The following is a 23,216-nucleotide window of genomic DNA, read 5'->3' as shown; positions in this document are numbered from 1 at the left end:
CCTACATCTATGCCAGCCTATAAATCTTTCCTTAACAAGACAGCTCAAAATAAACAAAAATGCAACTGTAATGCACTTACAACTCCAGGGAAACTACTTGTCTGAGGCTTTAGGGTTATCACATGGAGACCCTTGTTTGTTTTACCTAACCAAAAGATTTCCATAAAAGGAGACTTGCACTGTATATCACCTTCTGCTAACACAGACTGGGGACCTACTTCGGGCAGCCCATGCTCAGTCCTTTTGTGTACAGCGATGTTTTGAGAGCTTACCAGACCTCTATCAGGAAGGCGGTAGTAGCCCATGGTATTTTTAAAGGCAGTAATGCGGACAGGTTAGGGATAGGAGCTTTGCAGAGTTCTCAATAAAATCGGTGATGTTGGGCAAGTCTGCTGTAAAATGCTGCTGATAGTATCTACCACATGGGCTTATTGTGACGGATGACATAAGACTTGTAAGGTGCTTGGAATAGTGCTTAATGCATAGCTAGTGACCTAAACTATTTCTCATACTATTATTATCAAGGAGTCGGGCACTGGGATAAGGGATGTGACACAGACCCAGTGAGGAGGGTCAGGACGGGGGAGCTCAGGGAGCCAGGGGCGGGATGTGAACAAGGGACCTAGCTGGCCTTAGCCTGGGGGTGTGGGGGGATTCTCTCTGGGACCTGCTTTGCACCTCAGTATTGGAAGCTCCATGATCTAGAAGGACTGTCCAGCTGGACAGACCAACGCCCCCATCCCCATGAATCCTTGCAATAACCTCCCATCACCAAGTGCCATCGAGCCTATATCCTTCCTGCAACCTCCAAGCTCAATACAACACCAGGAAGAATTCTCACACCTGGAGCTGTGCAAACATTTATGCTAGGAACCCCTGCCCTACAAGGTCTGCAGGTCACTAACTGGGAGATCTTGATTTTGCCAGCACATTCCCACTGGTTTCATCCTGGGCAAAGTCCCTTCTCCCTCGGTGAGCCTGAGCTTCCTCCTTTGTAAAATGGGGTAACAACAGTATCAACTCCCGCAGTGCCATGAAGATGGGATGGCATAAGCATGTACAAATGTAGCACAGAGCCTAGTAAATGGTAAGGACTCAATCGTTCCTAAAATTATTTTTAAAGGTGAACCTCAGAAAGGTGAAATGATGTACCTGCCCAAGGTGAATCAAATTAGTAAATGGCAAGGTTGGGGTTGCAGCCTGGCTCTGAGACTAGTGTGTGTGTTCTGACCCGTCAGCTGTTTCCTATTATCCCAGAGGCGAACGCCTGACTCTCAAGAGGCACAGCTCCCCTAAGACACACTTGAAATGCCCTTCTAAGCTAACGCTCCAGTTTGGCAGAAATTAGGGCATTTAACATTCCATGCCTCAGTGTGTTTCCTGAGTTATTGTTTATTTGCTCAGACATCATGAGCTGTGGTTCATTCATCAATTTCCTACAACTTTGAATCTAAGATTACAAAAGCCCCGCTGTTGTTAAATCCTGGAGTGCTTTTTATACAATTCTACAATCCTTCTGTCTTCAGGTTACCTAGAGCCTATGAAAGCCTGAAAAAACCCCCAGGGAGAGCTGCTGAACAACTCTCTGCCAGAGTGGATTTTGCTGAATCTACACAGCCAATCGATAGCATCCACAGCAGTCGGAGAAGTCTTTGAAACTTGTCTGAATTTACACACAGGATCAGACACATAGGCTGTTCAGGCTTAATGAGACCTCGGAGATAACTTAGTCTGGGGCTTTCATTCTCTGTATGAAGAAATTGAGGCTCAGGGTGGGGATATGATATGACTTGTCTGATGTCACCCATTAATGACAGAGCTGTAGCCATAATTCACATCCCCATACTACCAGGCTGGGGCTTAAATAGCCCAGGCTTCCTGTTTCACTATGCATTATGTTTGTAGAGTAGGTATACTCACAGAGATCAAATGCATTACAGTATAAAAAGCACTGTATTCAGCAATATGTTAGGAACCTAAAGTAGATGACAAAATCATATCTTGGTCACAGTTACAATGAGACCCAGTGGGGCTTCACATTCTTGAGATCAAGTGGGATAATGCACCCCAGGATGACTGGTTCCCTTCAAGAGGCTAACCACCCAGAACTGTTTGGGAACCAAAGCTAAAAGCTGCCAATTCCAACATGTGGTCGCTTAGAAACTCAGTGACAAGTCAGAGTGTCCTCGGCTAGACCATTATCCTTGGAATGTGAACTAAAGGGAGGCCTGAACCTGAACAGGACCATGAGTGTCAGCGGCGCTAGGCAGAGCACGGGCACAAGGGCAGAGCTTACTCAGCGAGACCTGGCACTGCTAATCCCCTAACACCTGGCCCCACATGAGGGCTAAGTTCTCTCTGCAGAGAAGGCAGGACAAAGATTTTGTACCAGCAGACTTAGATTCCCAAACTTTACTCCGGGTAAACAGATAATGAACTTACCATGTCAGGAAGCAGTAATGCCATTTCCCGAGAGAATTTACAGTATCACCTGTGGAGTGGGGGAAAGTCAGATCTCCCTCATGTACAGGCCCTGGTACACAGTTAGAGCTCAAATGTCAAGGTTGAGCACATGGTAAAAAGAATACAGAACCTTCAGCAACTCTCATGTATCCTAGTCCCAGCAATTCCACTCTGCTGGTGGGAAGAGTTCTCAACTCTTTCCAATTCTTAAATTTTTCTCAGCCATCTGAGGAACCTGACGTATTATCATTAGCAACCCTGGATTACTCAACAGGAATTCTCAAAAGGTTAAATCTGGGAACAGAAAATCAGAGGAAGGTATACAGTTAGAAAAATACCCAAGAGTGTTCCAACATTCGCTGTCAGGGGATTTTCCTTCAACCCGATCACTACACTAAGCACTCCCGTGGTAAAGGAGTTTTCTGGAGGCAGTCTTCATTGTAGAGGTGACCTTGAACAACATGGGTTTGAGCTGCACAGGTCCACTTATACACAGGTTTTTCTCAATAAATATAATGGAAAAATGTTTGGAGATTCGCAACAATTTGAAAAAACATTCTTTTCTATAGCTTTATTGTAAGAATACAGCATCTAATACATATTAACATACTAAATATATGTTAATTGACTGTTTATGTTATCAGTAAGGCATCCAGTCAATGGTGAGCTAAGTTTTAGGGGAGTCAAAGTTGTATGTGGATTTTTGACTGTGCAGGGGGGCTGGAACCCCCAACCCCCATGTTGTTCAAGGGTCAGCTGCATTTGTTTTGCAATTTCATAAATTCATTAGTATTCACTAAACTCTTTTCGAAATTTTGGTTCAGATGTTGTCATGATAGGGACAGAACAATCATTTAATGTTAGAATTGCCATCCTCAAATTACTCAGTTGGTCCAGGGATTTTGGAGTTAAGTGTGGTACATGTCTCCTCATGGTCATTTTAGAGTCTCTGAATGGAGAAGGGTATCTCCTTGGCATTCAATAAGAAAATGAAACAAAAGATGTGGAAGGAAGATCAGTCCACTTCCTAAGAACAAGTATTTTCAGATTATTGTAATTATCTGAATTATACTCCACAGGTACCTCACTGGAAAATAACTGGGGCCAACACTTTATTCATTTAGCCACACTTTTAGCATCAGAGTGAGCCTGAGGAGTAATAAAGTCCAGGCCACAGCTGTTTGCTTTCGTTCACTTAGTCTTGCATTGTTAATGTGTTTCTTAAGTCTGTATATGTTGTGTATTAAAACATGGCACTGTAATAAAGTCTTCCTTGAGCGCTGGCTTGTAGGTATTGACTAGGGGGTGAAATAATAGCTGCAATAGAACAGATAACTAGGGAAGACAATAGATAAATATGCTGCCTTTCATCATGCTCAGGCCCAGTGCAGACATTTCTAACCAATCACAGAGTTCCTTTATGTTGCCCTCAGATGCAACTCAAAATGCTGGCTCAGCATATGGCTCTGGGCAGCCATCACAGACTTGACGGGAGTCAGTTTCTGAGATGAAACCTCTTTGCCTTCTCCATAATATGTGACACTGTATTTGGTACTTTTGATAAATAACTCTATGATCACAAGTGTTAGGATTACACATATGGATTGTTTTATGAAGAGATAATGGAGGTAACCATGGAACCTTTCAGTAGAGGTTATTTCATAATATAGTCTTTATCTGTAAATCCTACACACAATCTGTATATCTTACACAGAATCAGGTTATTTAAGCAATTTTGCCACAGATGGAGTTCATGGTATATTAAGTATTCAGTAACATGTTCCTGTGCCATGGGGATGAGGGGCACAGGTAAAGCACTTCATAGCCTGGGACCCTGTGTTGGGAAAACCTGCCTGACCTGCCTGGTCAATAAAAACAAGACTTTGACAAAGAGATAAAAAGCAAGAAAGTCCTTTGATTACTGGGAGGTTGCATTTTCCAAACCCCACAATTAAGGGGAGATTCTGAGCCCAAAAGTCTGGGATGAGGTCAGGGACTTGGTGATGCAGGGTCAATCCACTGCTTTAAGGTACTACGTAAATGGGAGGTAATACGGTGCTGTCTTGACCCTCTCTGCTTTGTTTCTTCCATGGGCTTCTGTGCAGCCCCTTGGCTGGTGCATCATAATTCAGCTTCTGCCAGCTGAATTATTGGTAGTATACTGTGGACTTCCTGATCGAGGCTGGCATTTACCATCTGAGCTTCTTACCAATAAGCCAGCTTTGGCATGTCTGGGTAGCCCACACACCTTACAGCCTAATCCTATGGGCAGGCACACCAGATTAGGCATGTGGGTAGACACACTGGATTAGGCACGTGGGAGACCAAGTTAATGCAAATAGCCTCAACTTGGTATAAGCTAAAGCAAAGTCTACACTTAAGGGCATCTGTACTTTTAGGCCCCACAATATTCCAAGGATGCTTTCCAGATACAGGAATGGTTGGGTATGACACCTTTGTTTGGCAAACTTTCCTGGCTGGTTTGGTAAATGGATTTCAACCTAAGAAACAACTCCAATTGATTGGTAGGGGTTGCTTACAGGGCAGTGCTGGAAAGGATTCTGAGGCCAGGCCGAGGCCCAGAGGGAGGAAGTGCGGTGGCTGACCAGCACCGTGAGCAGAGGAGGAACAGCAGACTCCTGCCACGCTCGCATTGCTCTCCAAAAGCTGGGGTAGGGGGAAGAGTGAGGGATTTGCAGAATTATCTGAACTGGCCAACTACATGTAATCACTTCCTTGTGAAGGCAAGTTATTAATGACTAAAGCATCTGTGGCATGATGGATTGGGTTTGGCATCTGGGATTTCAGTCCCAGTTCTGCTACTGGGACTGGATACCCCACTATAGATCCTGATGGCTGAAGGGGAGGAAAAGAAAGTTAGTACTTACTAAGTAATAGCAACGTGCCAGTAAACAGTAAGTGCTTTACATACACCGCATTATTTCATTAACTCCTTCAAGCCTCACTTTTCTCAGTCATGAAATGGGAATAATGTCACCAGTGTACCATGTGGATTAAATAAGATAATGGGGCTGAAGACTCAGTGGGTACTGTAAATTGTTCTAGAACTATAGAGTATCAGTGTAGTGATGATTAGCATTCAAGGCATAACAGCAGTTAGATACAGGCCTCTGCCTCAGAGTCTTGGGCTCTGATCCTAGCTTCATTACTTGCCTAGATTTTTCCCCTATACCCTAGTTTCCTCATATACAAAATGGAGATAATACCAGTACTCTCTAACAGTAGTGATATGACTACAGGAGACAATGCACGTGAGAGCTATCAGCAGAGTGCTGCGCACGTAGTAAGCAGTTGACAAGAGGTAACTGCTTTTAAAAATTATAATTCTTTCTGATAATATTATTTTAAAAGATCAGATTGTTGCCATAGCTTTCATTAACAGATTCCAGTAAAGTTTTTCAGTTGTAGAAAAGTCTGATAGAAAGTCGGTTTAAGTTTGGGTCTTGCAGATCCAAGTCTGAGGCTCTCATCCTGACTTTCTCAGAAGCAAATGGCAGACGGTAAAGCTGGAGCATCGGCCACCACTATTTGGTCAGAAGGCAAGAGCAGCTGTGATGGCACCGCAGAGCTTGGGAATTCCGATCCTCCACTGTGTGCTTGTAGGTACCACTGACTCTGAGTGGATGGGTTGTTTCCTGTGGAATCAGCAGGGCAATTGGGTAAAGGCTGCACACAGACACTTACCACTTAGAAGAACTTGCCACAGGGGGGCAAGTGAAATCTCTGCTCTGACTGACACAGAATGGATGAGTGGAGGAGACCATCCATCAGTGTCAGGAAAGATCTGAAGCACCTGGCTAGTCAGCTGAAATAAAATAAATTATTTACTGATCTCAGAACCCAGCTGCTCACTTGAATGCTCATAAAGGGGGTGCTTGTTTGCTGCCTGGCACTTTGCAGTAGATTCTGTTTCAGAAAGAATTTCTGGATTGCCCTGAGCAGTTTTTACTGTTAGAATGAAAGGGCATTATCATCTGCTTTGCAAGGAGGGAAACGGGGTCTTAAATTGCATACCTGAACTCGTTTACATGGGAAGAGGAAATGAGCTTATTTATTCATTGCATGGTACGGTACTCATGGAGACAGCTGATTGTCACAAAATTCCTTGGGACTAATCAATAAAGTTTCTGTTTGTAATGCTAAAAATTGAACTTTAGATTCATAATGGAAACAAATGTTCTGACATCTGTTTTAGAGGCGCCTCAGAGCCGTGACTCTCCACCAGAGGGCGCCGTGTGGGCCACTGGAAGCATCCAGAGGGGACGGGAGGGGGCCTCTAATCACCTGGCTTCCGTGAACCCCGGCGCTAGGGGGTGATACTCGCTTGCATCACTGTCATCACCCGTTTCTACCTGACTGTCTCCACTGTAGTTACAAGAGAAGCTTTGCCAATACAGCTGGTACCTAATCTGGGTGGGCTGGTTAAATATTTTCAAGATGGTGGGCTAGGAGAGAAAGCAAAGGGCAAAATAAAGCACGACAACGGTGACAACACTGAGCTAGGCTACCGTGCAGAACACAGCTTGTATGGGCCAGACACTTTCATACGATCTGGAGAGGTAAACATTCCAATTCCCTTGTCATAAATGACAAAGACTAAGACGGAAGAGGGAAGGGCCTTGTCTAAGGTGTCACTGCAGGTAAGTGGTAACGCTGGGGCTCACCCAGGCCTGAGTACAGAGCCTGGGCTCTTCCCACAGATCCTTGGGTGGACCTTTCCTTTAAGTAAACACACAGGTCTGAGTCTGATGAACTAGTTTGGCTTTGGCCTATGGAAAAAAGCGGGGTTTCGAAAGCAGCCCATGATCTTGGTTATCTTTCTAAGGCATTGTTTTTAGCTAGGGCATCTCTGATTCGCGGATTCTCTGATTATGCTTCCCTGGGAAGGTCTCTGCCTTGTACCCTGGTCCTCTATCTTGGCTGCAGTCGTGTCTTACTGGGATTCTTAAAATTGGACCCACTCAGAAAAAGCAGGCCCTTTGTTCTGGGAAGATGCTGCAGGCAAACACGAACCAGATGTCTGAGCAGCATTCTCACTCTAGCAAAATTTTCCTTGAGAATATACCAACAGGAAGTGCACAAACCATGTAATAACTTGACTTTTCCACAAAGTCTGCATCCTCAGGCAATCAGCACCCATATCCAGAGACAGAACCTCAGCAGCTCCCCTCCTCCAGGATAACCACCATTACTTCTACACAGCAGATTCTTTTTGTGTACTTTTGAATGTTACAAACAGTATCTATTGTATGTACCTTCCTCCCCCACCCCCCACTCTTTTGGATTTGGTTTCTTTTGGAGCAGCTTTATTGTTTTTATTTCTATGAGAGATACCAGAAAAAGCACCCCCAGGAAGAAATACTTAAGAACTTTGTTTTAAGAAGCAATTATTTAAAAAACCATTTTAGATACATAGAGCTTTTTTTGTGAGGAGGGAGAAACAGGTCTAGAGAGGGATAAAAAAAGTGGGTTCTGTGTTTGGTTCAAAGTTACTGGGTGCTAGTTCATCCATTTAGGCTGTTAGAATCACCATCATCTGGGCAGCTGATGTTCACCAAGCACTTGCTAGGTCCCAGGTGCCTTTTCATTCTGCATGTGTGATGACATTTCATCCCCACAATTACCGTTATCTCCATTTCACAAACAAGGAAACTGAGGCACCAGGCTTCTCACTCTTGAGTCTGTCCTCCAAGCCACCATTATACTGCCTCTCCACTAACAGCTCTCACTTACAGGAAGTTCACCAACTGTCAGGCTCTGTGCTAAGTGTTCCCAGGGATTATCTGACTTGTTCCACACAGCAATCCTAAGAAGTTGGTCCTACTGACATTGCCATTTAAACAGGACAGAACTGAGACTCAGAAAGATCAAGACACTTGCCTAATACAGCTGGTTATTGACAGAGCCACAATTTAGATCAGCGGTGATTCCCACGCTCCTTTCTTAATCACTAACCTGTACTGGTAGCACATTTCAAGTTCCTATAGGTCAGGCTGCAAAGGAATACTTGAGGAGATTTTTGAGCCTTATTAGAAATTAGCCAGACTAATGTCAACATTACATGAGAAAAGACTTTATTATGAGACACAGAGCATTTGCAAGAAACATAAAATTAGTGAGCCTTAGAGTTAGAATTCAAACTTTCTTTCTTTACACATAAAGCAAATGAGGCCGAGGATGAGGCAGTGGGGCAGAGGTCAGTGGCAGAGCCAGGGGGATCAGTTCAGCTCCCCAAAGGAGTAAGGCTGGCATCCATTCCTGTTTCCCCTCTCCTCCTGCCATCCTTTGTTGGGGAGCAGGTGCACTCAAGTTGGCTAGACCAGGGTTCTGCTCCTGACACTACCACCTACGTTCCGTGTGAGCCTGGGTGTGAGACATCACCTCTCTGCACCTCATTTACCTTCTCTGTTAGGTGGGGACAGCAAAAATACCCACCTTCTAAGCAGTCTGTAGTGCACGTAAAGCCCCGAGCACAGTGTCTAGTATCCAGCAGATACCTACACATGACAGCTATGATGACGATGACGATGATGTATTAGCTATGCTTGACTACTATGACGCTTTTTCTACTCCTGTTACATTTAAGTCAAAACAGAAACTTAGCAATTAATTGGGACATATTAACCCCAAATGTTAATTGAAAGTTACTTCTGCATTATCTGGTGAGGATCCAAATATAACTTCTGAGATCATTAAAAAGCTTTCTGAATAAAGGCACGAATGAACATGCAATGAATTCACGTAAGGAGGACAAGGCGCACGGCAATGCCACAAAGCAGTTCTAAGGGTAGTTTGGGAGAGGAAGACAGAATAGAAAGAATTATGGGACTTCACAGGAGTCAGTCGGCTTGAAAAGAGTCTCAAGTTAGTTCTATGTCTAATCTTCTGCTTCATTAAAAAGACGATGACAGAGCACTCAGATGGGAAAAAGGAGGTACTTTAAATTTCATTGTTTAAACATTTTCTCTGAAAACAAATTACTGTTAGTCTCATTCAGGTCACATAAAAGTGGCAAGTTGTTTCTTTCCCTGTTTCTACACTAACCACCGATATAAAAGGCTCAGTTCATCACCTGCTCATGCACTTACCTAACTGTACATCCGTTGTGAATCGCAGTCTGTGGATCATGCTGACTTTGAATGACTTGTAATGGTGGCTGCTAAGCATATCCTGTACTGTAGCTATGTCAATTTGTGAATCTTCCTCAAAAACCCCGTCTGCCCTTGAACCTGGGGAGGAAAAAGCAGTTTAACACATAAAGATACATGAGGCTTGGCAAATGGTGTCTGCTTAAAATGCTTTGGGATAAATTAAAATAATATGGGCTATTTAATTTGGAGAAGAAAACACTGAGTGATGACTTAATAATGCCATTCCAGTAAACAGAGAATGGTAACATATTAATCATTCAACAATTAATTCCAAAAACACTGCCTATTCTATGGCAGGCCTCTGGCTGGGCAGTAGGGATTCAGAAAGAGAAAAAAAACTTCCTGCTCGCCCGAAGCTCTCTGTCTCCACAAGAGTTAAGTCAAAATCCTCAAAAGCATGAGTTGTCACACTTCTTGTTTCTTTTTCTACTAGAAATTATCCTGATCATTAAAACTAAGCCATGCTCTTGAAGAATCCCTGCCCCTTCCAAGATTCTCAAACCATCTGTTTATCAACTTCCTGTCCCGCGCCCCAGCCTCCACGGGTTCAGGCAGGAGCCCGCTCGCACGTGGACGGCTGGAACAGTCTCTTCACTTGCCCCTGGCCACCAGGCTCCCTCTGCAATCCAGCTACCATGGCACTTCCTGATTCATAAAGCCTTCTAGAGCTCTGACCATTCATTCACTCAGCAAATGTTTAGTCAGAGCTTTGTGCATGGCTCAGTACTCTGATACATGATACTGGGGACAAATAAGAAGACTGGCGCTCAAAAATCTTCCCTGGCTTCCTAAGGCCTTCTGAATGGAGCATTTTTTTAAGCCAAGCACTCAAGGCTGTCTATAATCTGGCTGAAACATGATTTTCACTTTTACTTGTCACTTCTCACACTTACCTTCTCTTAGCTCCTCCCAAACTCCTCAGACCGCTCACAGGTCCAGGTTTTTCTACCTGTGGGCTGGGTCTTTGCCTACATGGTACCCTTGGCCTAGAAGACCTCTTTCACCCTTACCCTGGACCTGTCAAAACCTCACCCAGGCTAGCTCTCATTCCATCTCCTCCTGATTTCCACAGCAGTTGTTTACTCTGGATTCTGGAGCCATGCAGACCTGGGCTCAATTCCTAGCTCTGCTTCTAACTTGCTGTATGATCTGGGGTGAATGACTTTGTATCTCTTGAATCCCTGTTTTTGCCAATCAGAGAATGTCAAGTGTAGTTAGACTCTAACACAAAATACACTTAATAAACAGAAGTCATGATTATTTTTATTCTTTTGTTATAGAGGATCACATTCAGCTTTGCTGTAGAATTATTGAGTGGTTACTCTGTCCTAATTTGGAAGCTTTGTGGAGTCTAAAATTTCTTATTAATCTCTCTATTTTCTGCTAGTAGTATAGGCAACTAGCATGCTCTCACTTAAATATTTAAAAAATAGGAAGTATGAGTGTTTACTCCACTTCACGCTTGGGGCTAAGCACTTTACACATGCATTTAAGCCTGTGACAACCTGGTAAACCCTCTAATTTTCTGTTTTACACATGAGGAATACGAGGCTTTGGGAGGCAAAGGCACATGCCCAAGGTCACACAAAACAAAGCCAAACCATCTCTTGCCTCCGCGCCACCGAGTCTGAAATGTGGTCTTCTGAGGATGCAGCTGACAGTACCACTCAGCAGTGAGGGGGCAGCACCTGTCTAGCAGAAGCTAACCAGAGCAGGGTCCCCTGGCCTTGTGTGGAACATCCAGAGATGGTTCCAGAGGGAAACTCAGAGAGAACTCCGAGGGATAGAGTAGGAATGGAAAACTCTAGATTTGGGTATAAATCTATAAAATGCTGCTAGGTAACTGGTAGCCTGACAAATACCGGGTCTTCCTTCCCACAGTTATTGCTTTTGGGGCAAGCTTTTAAGTTGGTTTCTGATGCCTTCACACTTAACTCATTGATCAGGAATCGTGCATTCTGTTTCCAAACACTACATTTTTCCCAGCTGGACCAGACCATTCCAGCACCTATAATAATGCTTTGCCCTCAATAAGGATGCAGCCTCACCCTAAATGGGCCATTCACTGAATGTCTGGGACACAGTCCCATCTTAGAGTGTAGAGTGTCTGCACAGGTCGTCCCCTCTGCCCAGGCCACCCCTCCCCCATTTCACTCCCCCTGGGCCTACTCCTCCAGGTCTCCTCCCTGCTCTTCCTGAGGAGCTCGGCTAAGTGACACTCCAGAGAGACATTCCCGGAACTGAGGCCCCAGGTCCAGTTCAGCAACTTCTTGTCACTGCCTTTTCCTTCAGAATATGCATCAGACAGGGGTTATCTGTCCCTGCTATTGGACTGTGTACACCAAGAGGGCAGGTGGAGCAACTGCTTTACCCACCACAATAGCCCAGACCCTGCCAGTGCCACCACGCGCACGATAAAGCAAGCGCTCAGTAAGAATTTACTGGGTAAATGCCAGGTGCCATGTTCACAGGAAGGTGAGCATCAGAGAGACTGAGTGTCTTAACCAACATCATATTGCTAGGACTAGCAGATGCACTCAATATAAGGGCCACGGGGTAACTCCGTTTCTTTTCTTTGGAACACCTTGACTTTGGATAGAGATGCCATCATCACCATCACCCTCCCTTGGGTAATGGTCACATCCTAAAGCAAGAGGCTGGCTAGAATTTAAAGTTTCAAATAACCATTCACTTTCTACAATATGCATTTTACTGAAACAGAACTGCCAAGATGTGTTTGTTTCTATTTTAGAATATTTCATATACATGAGAACTGTGGAGCATTTTGGTGAAATAGTAAAATCCTTTCATGTTTTAAAAATCATTTAGACATCTTTTCTGAGAAGATGCCATGATTAGATACAACTTAGCTCAAGAACTTGTTTTCTTTACTATTAAATATTTTCTAAATATTACAGGTATTTGATTTGGGAAGAGGTAACAGCTCATTATGCTAAAATGCCAATTATTTTGAAAAAAAACCCCAAACACTTAAGAGTTTTACATTTTATGATGTTGGATTAAAACCAATTTAAAAATTACTATAACGTGACATATAATTTTTTACTGAGCAATTTCAATGCCAGCTGCTAATAAAGCATCTTAGCTGTAAATGATAATTCAGATGCTTTTAGATAAAGTGGTGCATAAATATGGCTAGAAATTGATTTAGCTTCTTACAGAAGCTACTGAAGAATGACATATTTTGTTTAATACACCAGCTAATGTAGTCCTAAAAGCTCAAACAAGTGCCAGTTTTCACTCTTAAATTTGCTGTGGGAGATTAATGAAAACTTTATATTTTGCTGAAATGTTAATAATGGGCAGATGAGATGATAGGATTTTAGTAGAGGTCTTAAAGCTATGGAATAACCAGCAAGGCTTGTCAATTTCTTTATATTAATTTTGTTTAAGACTTAAATAGCTGGAGCTGGCTCAACACACTAATGCTTCTTGCACTGACCTTCTACTCTCTGACAGTGTAAATTCATATCCCAGTCGAGGATATAAGTCCCCCTGATACTTGGGTGAGTTCTGAGCCTTGCCCCAGATGATAAGGGATGTGTTTGCTTTGATGATGTAGAGAAGGAACAGTCCTGCACTCCGCCTCTAGGATACGCTGCTCACCCCAAAGCAGGTCACCTGCTCAATGGAACAGCTTCTGGTCTCAGAGTTCCAGAGCCCTGGGCTCAGAGGAGGCTCAGGAGTGCCCCTGCTTGGAGGGAGCATGTCTGTGTGTACAGGTCAGTCAGCCATGCAATCTGCAACTACTCTCTTTATGCCAGCAGGATGCTAGGCTGTCATTGGTGAGGATAAGGCAGGGTTCCTGATCTTGAGGAGTTTATAAAACTTGTTACAGAATACAGAGAGAAAAATGCCCCCAAAATGGCATGTGCAACAGATGCTTTATCTAAAGATGAAACTTTTAAGCAGAGTCTTACACCAAAAACATGTTTTTTGGACCAGAAAAGGTCTATGACTTTGCATTACTTTACTGTTTGTATCCTTAGAGAAAGGTGTGAACCCAACCATACATGAAAGATGTTTGGCACTGCACCATTTGCATATTAACATCACTGTATTATCAACTTCACATTTAAAAATCCACTTCAGTTCAAGAGAAGACATTTTTATCTACTCAAAGGGAAAAGTAGCGAGAACCAGAATGTCTAAAAAATAAACATATTTTTTAAAAGAACCACTCCCCAAACGGTTAATTTAATTGAAATATAACCCTTTGGTATTTTGTTAAATTAGCAATTAAGGAGGTCACAACCAATTAAGTGAAACAAAAGCCACACTGTGTTCGTCTACATTAATGCTGAACTGGGTCTCCTCGTGAATGACAAGATGAATTGTAATGGTGCCTTCAAAGACTTCACAATGTATTTTGTCAAGTTGGGAGTGTTAATGTCTCTATGTGCCATGGATTACCATAATGTATTATGTCAAAACGCTCGAGCTGCAATAACTCAAAGATGTATTGTGACAGGTCAAATTTTGGGGTGGGGCCTACAAGTGACTTGAGCACCAGAGCTCAAATGGACGGACAACAGGCTGTGGAGTAATGAGAGGCTACATTCACAATGTGTAAAGATTTGAGGGACAAGCAGAACACCTAGGAGAGGGAGGAGCTCAACTGTCTAAGGAATCAGGAAGGAGCAAACGAGAAATGGCAACTATCTTAATGGCCAAAGCAGGCCAGGGCAGGAGGGGGCAGACAGTAGCAGAGAGGAGGTGGTGAGCGGCGTCTAGAGCCCGCAGCAAAGAAACAAAGAGGAGGTCCTGGGAAAGCCAAGGGCTGGGGAGTGGCACTGGGGCTTAATAACATTGGAAGGCACCCAGAACACACACTTCAGAGTGTAGATTCAAATCCTAGCTCTGACACCAAAGGGTCAAGAGTGAGCCAAAACCTTGCTCCCAGATTCCACTGTTGGGAAGAAGCAGAGCTGGGACAGCTCTGTCGGACTCTGGAGCCTGTTCCTTCTGCTGCCCTCTTGCCTCCCACCTCACACATCCCTACCGGCAGCAGCAAGGAGAGAGACTGCATGGGTAACCATAAACTCTACATCAGTGTCCTCAAAAGTGCAGTCCAGGACCCACCAGAAGGGGGATCCTCAAGAACCCTTCTGGGGGTACTTTAGCTCCATAACTATTTTCATAATAATAGCAAGACATTATTTGCCCTTTTCATGCTTATTATCTTACAAGTGCACAAAGTAATAGCGAATTCACTGGTATGATTCTGACTGCACATTACAACTAACCTTCAAGAAACTATCACGTGAGCTTTGGACAGTAATGAGAACTAATATCCACTATCGTCTGAAAAGGCTATTGAAATACTCCTCCCTTTCCCAACAACATATCTGCGCTAGGCCAAATTTTCTTCAGATGCTTCAACCAAAACAATCTACTACACCAGACTGAATGCAGAAGTAGACATGAAAACCCAGTGTCTTGTATAAATGCAGACATTATAGAAATTTGCAGAATACAAAACAGCAACCACTGATTCCAGTGATTAGTCAATAATTCATATCCCTGATATATCAAAAATATATGTTCTTCACAGAAAGAAAAAACAAAACAGTGCCACTCTTTTCATTAAATTTTTAAGAGTTATTTTCATAAAAATTTGTTACATTAACATGCAATGGATTTACTGTTGCTTTTTAAGTGAATTAATACATATTCTCAAATTTCACAACTTTTATTCCTAATAAATAGATAACAACCCAATAAACAAAAGCTCTTGGGATCCTCAGTAATTTTTAAGAGTGTAATGAGGTCTACGACCAAAAAACTTGAGACCCGCTGCCTTTATTGGTTCTTATGCCTCATTTTCATTGTTCCTGCATGTCCATTTGGACAATGATGATGAGAAGTGAAAGAGCAGTTACATCTGGGTACTTGTGTTACATACCTGGCAACACAGAAAGCTTGTCTATACGTTATAAAGGTAACAAGCTTGTTGTCAGGTGATCAGATCAGATCAAGGATAATTACAACTAATATTGTTTTATGGTTTAAAAGGTGTCATATACATGATTTCACTGGAACTCAGGGAGACACTTAGAGGTACATATCTAACTTTCTGTCAGACAAATGGGCACTAATCATTAAATCACAGTTCAGATGAACTCACTGTATGCTACTGGCAAATGGCTTGTGTTCAGGTATAAACTACATGAGACTTAAGCTTTAAGGTTCAATGAGTCTTAGAACTAAGTCTAAAAGCTCTAATGTAGTTGTAAGTTGAAGTGCTTCAATCTCTGTTCTCCAGAAAGGTCTATTCCAGAACTCAACCACAAGACTGATGACCTCTGTTACATCCTCCCCTTTACACTGCGTGGCACGACAGCACTGCTGACTGTTCCTCCCGGCTCACGGGCACCCAGCACCACCCACACACCAGGGGCTGTGCTAGCGCTTCAGGCACAGGAGGGCAGCAGGGCTCCCAGGTGGCGGGAAGGTGACTGGCAATCCACAGAAGGAGTGGTACGAGAAAAACAGGCCACAAAGTGTGGGTACAAGTAAGGGAAGAGCAAGTGTTTGCATTTGGCTGGAGCAGAGAGTGTATGAAGGGGAGCAATGGGAAATAAAATGGTGGTGGGTGGAAGGGAAGAGGTTCTTCAAGGCCAGAGGAAGTAACCGCCTCAGAACTTTGCACACATTAAAAAAACTGCTGCCCAAATAACCACCTGAATGAAGAGTAAATAAACCATCTTCTGCCCCATTGTATCCTGATGCCTCATGGCTACTGCCTGCATAGAACAATCCCTGCTTCAGCTAAACTGCACTTTGCTCAGGTTATACCATCTGGTCAGAATGTCCTTCCCACTCAGAATTTTATACACTTCAAGGTCTAGTCTATAATCTTCCCTATTCCCTCTCCTGAAACCCTGCAGCCCTGAAGGTTCTTATGATAAGTCTCTTACATGATAAGCATCTGTAGGCCCCTCCTGGACAGTGACCTCCTTTGAGGGCAGGACTATTTTATCCTATAGAGCACATAGTGGATGTTCAACAATGCTGTTGGTCGCATGAAGTTTGATGCAACACAGGCTAACTGTAACAATACCCGAGTTTGTACGCCATCCCCTGTATTTACCTTGGTTAATAGAACCTAACGCACCATTCCTACTTTACCTCTGTTAATAAAACCCGAATACATCATCCCTAGTTTTCCGTTCAGACAACCCAGCAGCCTGAGATACTGCCTGAACAACAGTTAACATTTACTGTGTATTTATTATATGCCAGACACTATGCTTAGCACTTTAAATACACTATTTCCATTAATTTTCTCAATGCCCTTTTAAGTTGTATATTAGTACCCTCTTTCTATAGGTGAGAAACACCTATAGGTGAGGTTCAGAATGTTATCCTGCTAGTACAGCCATACAACTAGTATAAACTGGAGATGGGAACTCAACCCAGGTCTAATTCCAAAAACGTGCCCTTAACTACCACATAACCCCTTAGATAAAAACTAATAGGCTGGGAATGTCTAAATCCATGGGCTATAAGAGTTATCTAAGGAGAAGACAATCCTGATCTTGCCAGAACAAAGAATCAGAGATAAAACCTAACTTTCTCCACTCCTTAAAGACTCAAAGCAGGATGCATAAATGAGTCACGGAGAAAACTCTTGCTTAGTTCTCCATCCATCACGTTTTTGCTTTTTTTCCCCAAAGGCCTTTTAAGTCCCCAAAGCCTCATAAGCCCCAAACTTCTCTTCTATTAAACACTTCCCTTTGGTTACTAGTCATTTTTGCTGGTCTCTAAAAAATAATCAGTAGGTGATATACTGTAACACACCCGTGCGCACACGTGCGCTCCTCTGTAGTAATCTCTTCAAAGCCATCAGGATCACACAGAGGATACACCATTCACTGAATCTGCCATGCTACAACCAGGGGAGGGATCCTTGCTGTCAGGGCCTAACTGATGCAGCTCTTGGAGTCAGAGCCTTTCCTCAGGGAGATTTAAGACCCTCAGTAAATCAGGGAAATCTTGTTTTATGAGGTGATCAGAAAGAAATGGTTTCAAGTTTGTAGAATTTCTAAAAGGAGATCATGGAAGGGGGCTTGTAGGCTGCATTCTAGACCCTGCCCATCCCTCAGCCTCAGCTTGCGGCACTCTCTCCCTCGGCCATTTCACTCCACTCCTTCCATTCAATCCCAGACATGCCAAGCCCCTCTTCAAGGCCTTCAGAACAGTCCCTTGGCCTGGAACATTCTTCTCTTACTCATTACCTAATTCCTCTTTATTCTTCCTCATGCAAGCTCTCTCCTCCTGCTCTCACCACATGTATACACTCTTTTACACCCTTGGTAGCACTTGCCACAACATGTGGGCTCCCTGATTTAGGGAAGGGGGGCACTTCTCTCTCCCACGCCAGCACACTGGCTGGTCTAGAGGACGCCATCAATGGAGGGGGAATGAATGAACAAGTACGTGCCCAGAGTGAAAGCCAAACACTCTTCAGAGGATGAAGAGGACAAAGCATGACGGTTCAAGGGTGCAGACCAGACCATCAATTCATTATAGGTTTGCTTGGAAGTTAGATGAGAGAATTCCCATCACTTCCTCTTCCTACTATGTATCTGTGCTACTGTTCACAAAACACAGGAAAAGTAATGTGGTCTTCTAAGGAGCCTGGGCATTTTTGACAATTTATATGACAAAATATATAAGAATTGTAATATTTGATCAACACAGAGTCATCTCTCTCCCTGACTTCAGAGTCAGAGACTGAGGGCATACAGGCTGGAAGAACCCCATCTCCCATGCGGGAGTCACTGCAGAAATGCTAGCTGGTGCATTACCAAACCATCAGTCAGGGGCTGCAGGGTGGATCCTGGGGCCAGGGGTCTACCAGAGGGACACAAACCTATGTGCCCTCACTTGGAGCCCATACAGGGTTTGTGGCTCGTCGAACATGTTTCCTTACTGCTCTAATGTACCAGTGTACCGTTTAATGAAAGTTCTTAATTGTAATTCAATTAATGACATACACAGAGCCCCCAATTACATTTTCCAATAAGACATTGGCTGTGGTACAGGTCTAAATGCACTTAACCAATTTCAATATATTAAGACCAATTTCCCTTGAATACTAATTACTACCTAATGATAAAATGAAAAGGGGGGAAGTTTCAAGAAAGGGAGAGAATGAAAAATGCAATTCATGTGGAATTTCTCAGTCCACACAGCACATTTCAGACATTCATTACTGAAGTAGGTATGGACAGGGCACATGTCTGCTTCTAGTAGAGGTCAGCGCTTTTTGCCCTTTGGTATCACCTATTGGTGGCAGGTGCTGGCCATTGCCCAAAGGGGCCTGTAGGAAGCCTAAGAGCTAGAGGGAAAACAGGAATAGCCGAAGGGAACAGGCCACCACACACGTGCAGACAGGCTGTGGTATCTGGACACAGGAGCTCGCCCCGTGTCTCAGGCACACAGACCCACCAACACAGGGAATGGCTAACACCCACACTGGGCGTTGCACTTTACTCAGTGCTTCTGATGTACACAACCTCTTTTCATCTTCCTAACAACCATATAAGGTAGTGATGACCAACACATTCTACAGATGGGGAGACGGAACCCACAGAGAAGGAGGGGAGACGGAACCCACAGAGAAGGAGTTGCCCCAAGTCACACACGGCTCCAAACATCTTACCTTTCCCCCTGCAACACACTGCCAGCCCACCCACATTAACCAGACAGCAAGATGCAAAGACACACAGGTATTCACAGGTACTTGTATACAGGGGATCACGTTTGTTTCATTTAAACTCTGTTAGCATGTAGCAAGCAGGGAGCTATTACTCACCATCTTCTTGAAAAAACCCTCACCCACATAGAAAATTCCTTACAGTGAACACTTTTCCCCCATCAAAGGCAGACAGGAACTGGCTTTGAGCAGTTCACCTAAAATATGTACCACAAACACAAGGTATTTCCATTTGTAAATAGAGTTTATTTGTACGATCACATTTTCTTTTGCATTTGAAGACTGCTGTGGTGGTGTAATGAAGAGGCTTAAAACCCTGGTATTAAAGTCACATGACAGAAATGGAAAAGATTAGTAATTTGTAGCTGATGAAGGCAAAGCCTCCAGAAGCCAAATGGAACCACCAGGGAGTCTCCAGGGCTGGCACAGAGCACACAGGGCAGGAAAAACTGGCCTACTATGAATAAGCACCATGAGAAGGAGCTGAAAACACCAGGATAAGCAAACAACCGTTCCCTGTCTCCAGTCCCCTTTTACATTTAGTAGTATTGGCTTGGGGTGGGGGTGACTGGGTAGGGGAGGTCAAGTACCACGGTGAAGAAACCCCTGTAACATGAGGTATAAAGGTAACAAGGTTCACCCGAACCCAGAGTTCTCTTTAACAGCCACGGAACACTTGCCCCTTGGAGCCCCAGCAAGAAGCGTGCTGGGACTCGGGAGGCTCACTCTGTCAGAGACGAGGACCACAGTTGGCCACAGGCAGAGCAGTGCAGAGGGAGCTAAGTCTCAGTCCCGCCGTGGGTCGGGAGCTGGGGGCTGACAGTCTAGCGTGGGAGTAGGCAAATCCCTCCAGTGGAATCAGGGATCAGACAGGGTAAGGGGAGGGACTCTCCTCTCCTGAGGAGCAGCCAGTAGTCTACAGAGGCTTCTAGGATGAGTCGCCTTCTCTCCTGGTCTTTAAGAGGAAACTAAAGGAGGTAAAACAGGGTCCCACAGATACTCTCCCCTACCACGGTCCACTTATCCAGGTGACTGTCCACTTGGAGTTGAGGCCCTTCCTCAGTATAGGCTTATATTAAGGAGATTAAGAATTTTAATAAGGTACTAAAATAATGGAAGGTCTCCTTGAAAAGGAGATTAAAGGAGGTTGAAATGACCTTTAAAGCAATGAAGCCTCTTTGTATAGCAACTTCTACTCAGGAAATAAAATAATTAGATTCAACTGTTTCAGTAGACTTAATGGACAGAAGACATGGTATTATTATTATTATTTATGTGGTCATCAGTATTATTATTGGTCATGTGATCACAAGCATATCAGCCTTAGCCTCAGTTTCTTCTGTGAAGATGGTGAACATATTGGCCTAAAAGGTTATTATAATGATAGCAATTGTATCTCATTGAATCCTCAAAAAAACTTTGTGAAACTGATTGAGCCACCCACACTCACACAGGAAACCAAGGATGAGAGGTGACATGGTGTGTGTGCGGTTGAGCGGCTGCACTGCTTCATCCAAGATGCTGAACTACTGTAAGAACAAACCAGTGAGTTGTAAAACAGGGAAGACACAGTATCTGACATTTGGTTGGTTCCACAAAGCCAGTTTAATCTGGGGGCTATGTTAGAGAGAGACGCTTGCCATGTTTCTCTCTGGGAGCTGCGGAAAGAATAGTTGGGTCGAGCTGCATGTTTCTTCTAAAGACCACCCAGTGGGTAGGAAAAAAGGTCACTGGCAACACTGGGCAGGAAAGGAAATCAAGGCTCAGTCTGATGCCAGGATTTATATAGATGCTTGGACAAGAATGGCAGTCTTCTAATGATACACTCTCTCCGTAGTGTACTCATGCTTTCTTCTGGTCTGATTCCAGTTTCTAGCAGACAGTTGGCTGAAGGATGTGGTAGATTATCAGACAAGAATGCAAACTGGAAGGCTCAAGGACTTTGGCTTGTCATTTTCTTATTTAGGCCAAGATCCAAGCACAAATGTTAGCTCTCAGTCCCTAGACAGACACTCTTGTCGTATCAGCTTCATTTGCAAGCTTCTCTTTTATAGTGTATAAAGACAACTGCCATCACAGTCCTGAGGACTGAAGATTTAGGTTGTTTTATCAACAACCTCAGGGTGGGCTATGGAATCAAACAGCTGACTTTGAATTCTGGTTCTGGCTAGCTAATTTTGGGCAAGTCACAACCTCTCTCCACAACTGGAATATTATCTTGTAGGGTGGTTGTGAAAACAAGGAGAGAGAGAGCATTTGCAGAATGTCTAAGCACAATGCCTTACAGCAGATGACCTGAATAAGTAATTTAAAAAGCATCTTTTGATGTGTTGGATACAAAAACTATGCCTATCCCTTGGAAAAAAAACCGAAAGGCTTTTATCCACCCTTATGGCAGTCTTCTCAATCAAATGGTTTTACTTAGAAGCTACACATCTCTTCTGGCACACCAAACACACTTGCCGGAAAGTAGCCTGCTTCTAAGTCTCCTGTGATAGACTTAGAGACCTGTCCACCCACCCCCATTCTGCATCACCCCCTCCCATCATCATACACCTCCTTGACAGCCCTGACAGTGCCATGATTCCAGACCTCCACACCTGCAGCCCATCTGTCCTGTGAGCCACAGAAAGCTGCTTTCACTATTTATTAATTACAGTTAACACTTATTGAGTGTCTATTATGTGCCAGCCATTCTAAGAGCTCTTTGTTACTAAAACTCACTGAATCTTCCTATCAACCTTATGAGGTTGATAAACTACCCAAAAGAAATTAAGTAAGCTTCCAGTAAGGTCCAAGGTCACACAGCCATTAAGTGGCAGGGCCAGAATGTAAACTAAGGCAGTCTGGCTTGATGGCTTATCTTTTAACCAATGCATAATAGATACTCATAATTTAGTTCACTCCTAAAATGGTTTTAAGGATAGCCAGCCTGTCCTGATCAAATATTACCAACAAAAGTGAAAAACTTTTAGTTCTGAAGTATTTTTCTTTGTCTCAATCTAACTCATAGGTAGCTACTGGAGAACAAAATTTGGTTTCTGATTGAAATTTCTATTTAAAAATTAAAAAGTATACATTTAAAAACCATTTCTATAAAAAAGAATAAATTGTTCTTTAATTTACTTCCATTTTACAAAGACTAATTATAATATTTCATTGATTCCAAACGACTGACTGGTTTGTGCCCTGTGTAAATGCTGGTAAGGGATTTTTCCACTACCACAGTGATTTTGACTCATAGTTCATGAACTGAAATTCCTTGCAAATTCTTTAAGATGGGGATGCTGAGGCTCACAGACATCACACAAGTTATTTGTGTGAAAATAAATTAGAAATGGATTGAGAACAGGCACCCAGATTTCAAACCTTTAACCACCAATCCTCACAGCTTCTTTCCTAGTCTAAGGAAGTTGGGCCTCATCTTTAAAGAGGGAAAAAAAAGCTAATGTGAAATCACAGTATATTGTGGAATGTTGCACAGCAGTGAAAAGGAGGTGAATTTATGTAAGCTGATTGTGTAATAATGACTATATTGTTTTTTAATAAAAGAAAAAATAGAACACATGATAGTTTGCTACTGTTTGTTCTTAAAAAAGGGGGAATACAAATGTGTGTGTATATCCTGTATGTCTGTCTTATATATATGTGGGGATATTCAAATCTATATACAGAATATGTCTGAGTATACATAGATGATCCCTGGAAAGATACTGAAGAAAGTGGCAGCAACTGTTGTCTCTGGGATGTTTTTTACATGAGTATTACATATTCAAAAAGTTTACCAAGACACTAATAAATAACATTTTACCTTATTCATACAAGGGGTCAACATT

At 43.2% G+C, this 23,216-nt stretch overlaps 1 protein-coding gene across 9 annotated transcripts in view; it reads right to left on the bottom strand.

Moving 5' to 3' along the window:
- MAPKAP1 (MAPK associated protein 1) overlaps positions 1-23,216 on the bottom strand; it is a 243,435-nt gene that overhangs the window by 29,163 nt on the left and 191,056 nt on the right. For 8 of the 9 annotated variants that reach the window (XM_073224491.1, XM_017660194.3, XM_037008157.2 and 5 more), the window contains one exon: positions 9,573-9,713. In XM_073224491.1, the coding sequence (XP_073080592.1) occupies positions 9,573-9,713 (141 nt within the window). Of the gene's footprint in view, positions 1-5,835; positions 6,120-9,572; positions 9,714-23,216 lie in introns of those variants that run through there. The other variant, XM_073224502.1, reaches the window with a different exon arrangement.

This window comes from Manis javanica, chromosome 2 (genome assembly GCF_040802235.1).
Source record: "Manis javanica isolate MJ-LG chromosome 2, MJ_LKY, whole genome shotgun sequence".
In the NCBI taxonomy this organism is placed as follows: Eukaryota; Metazoa; Chordata; class Mammalia; order Pholidota; family Manidae; genus Manis; species Manis javanica.
This window is presented reverse-complemented; position numbering and strand designations above follow the sequence as displayed.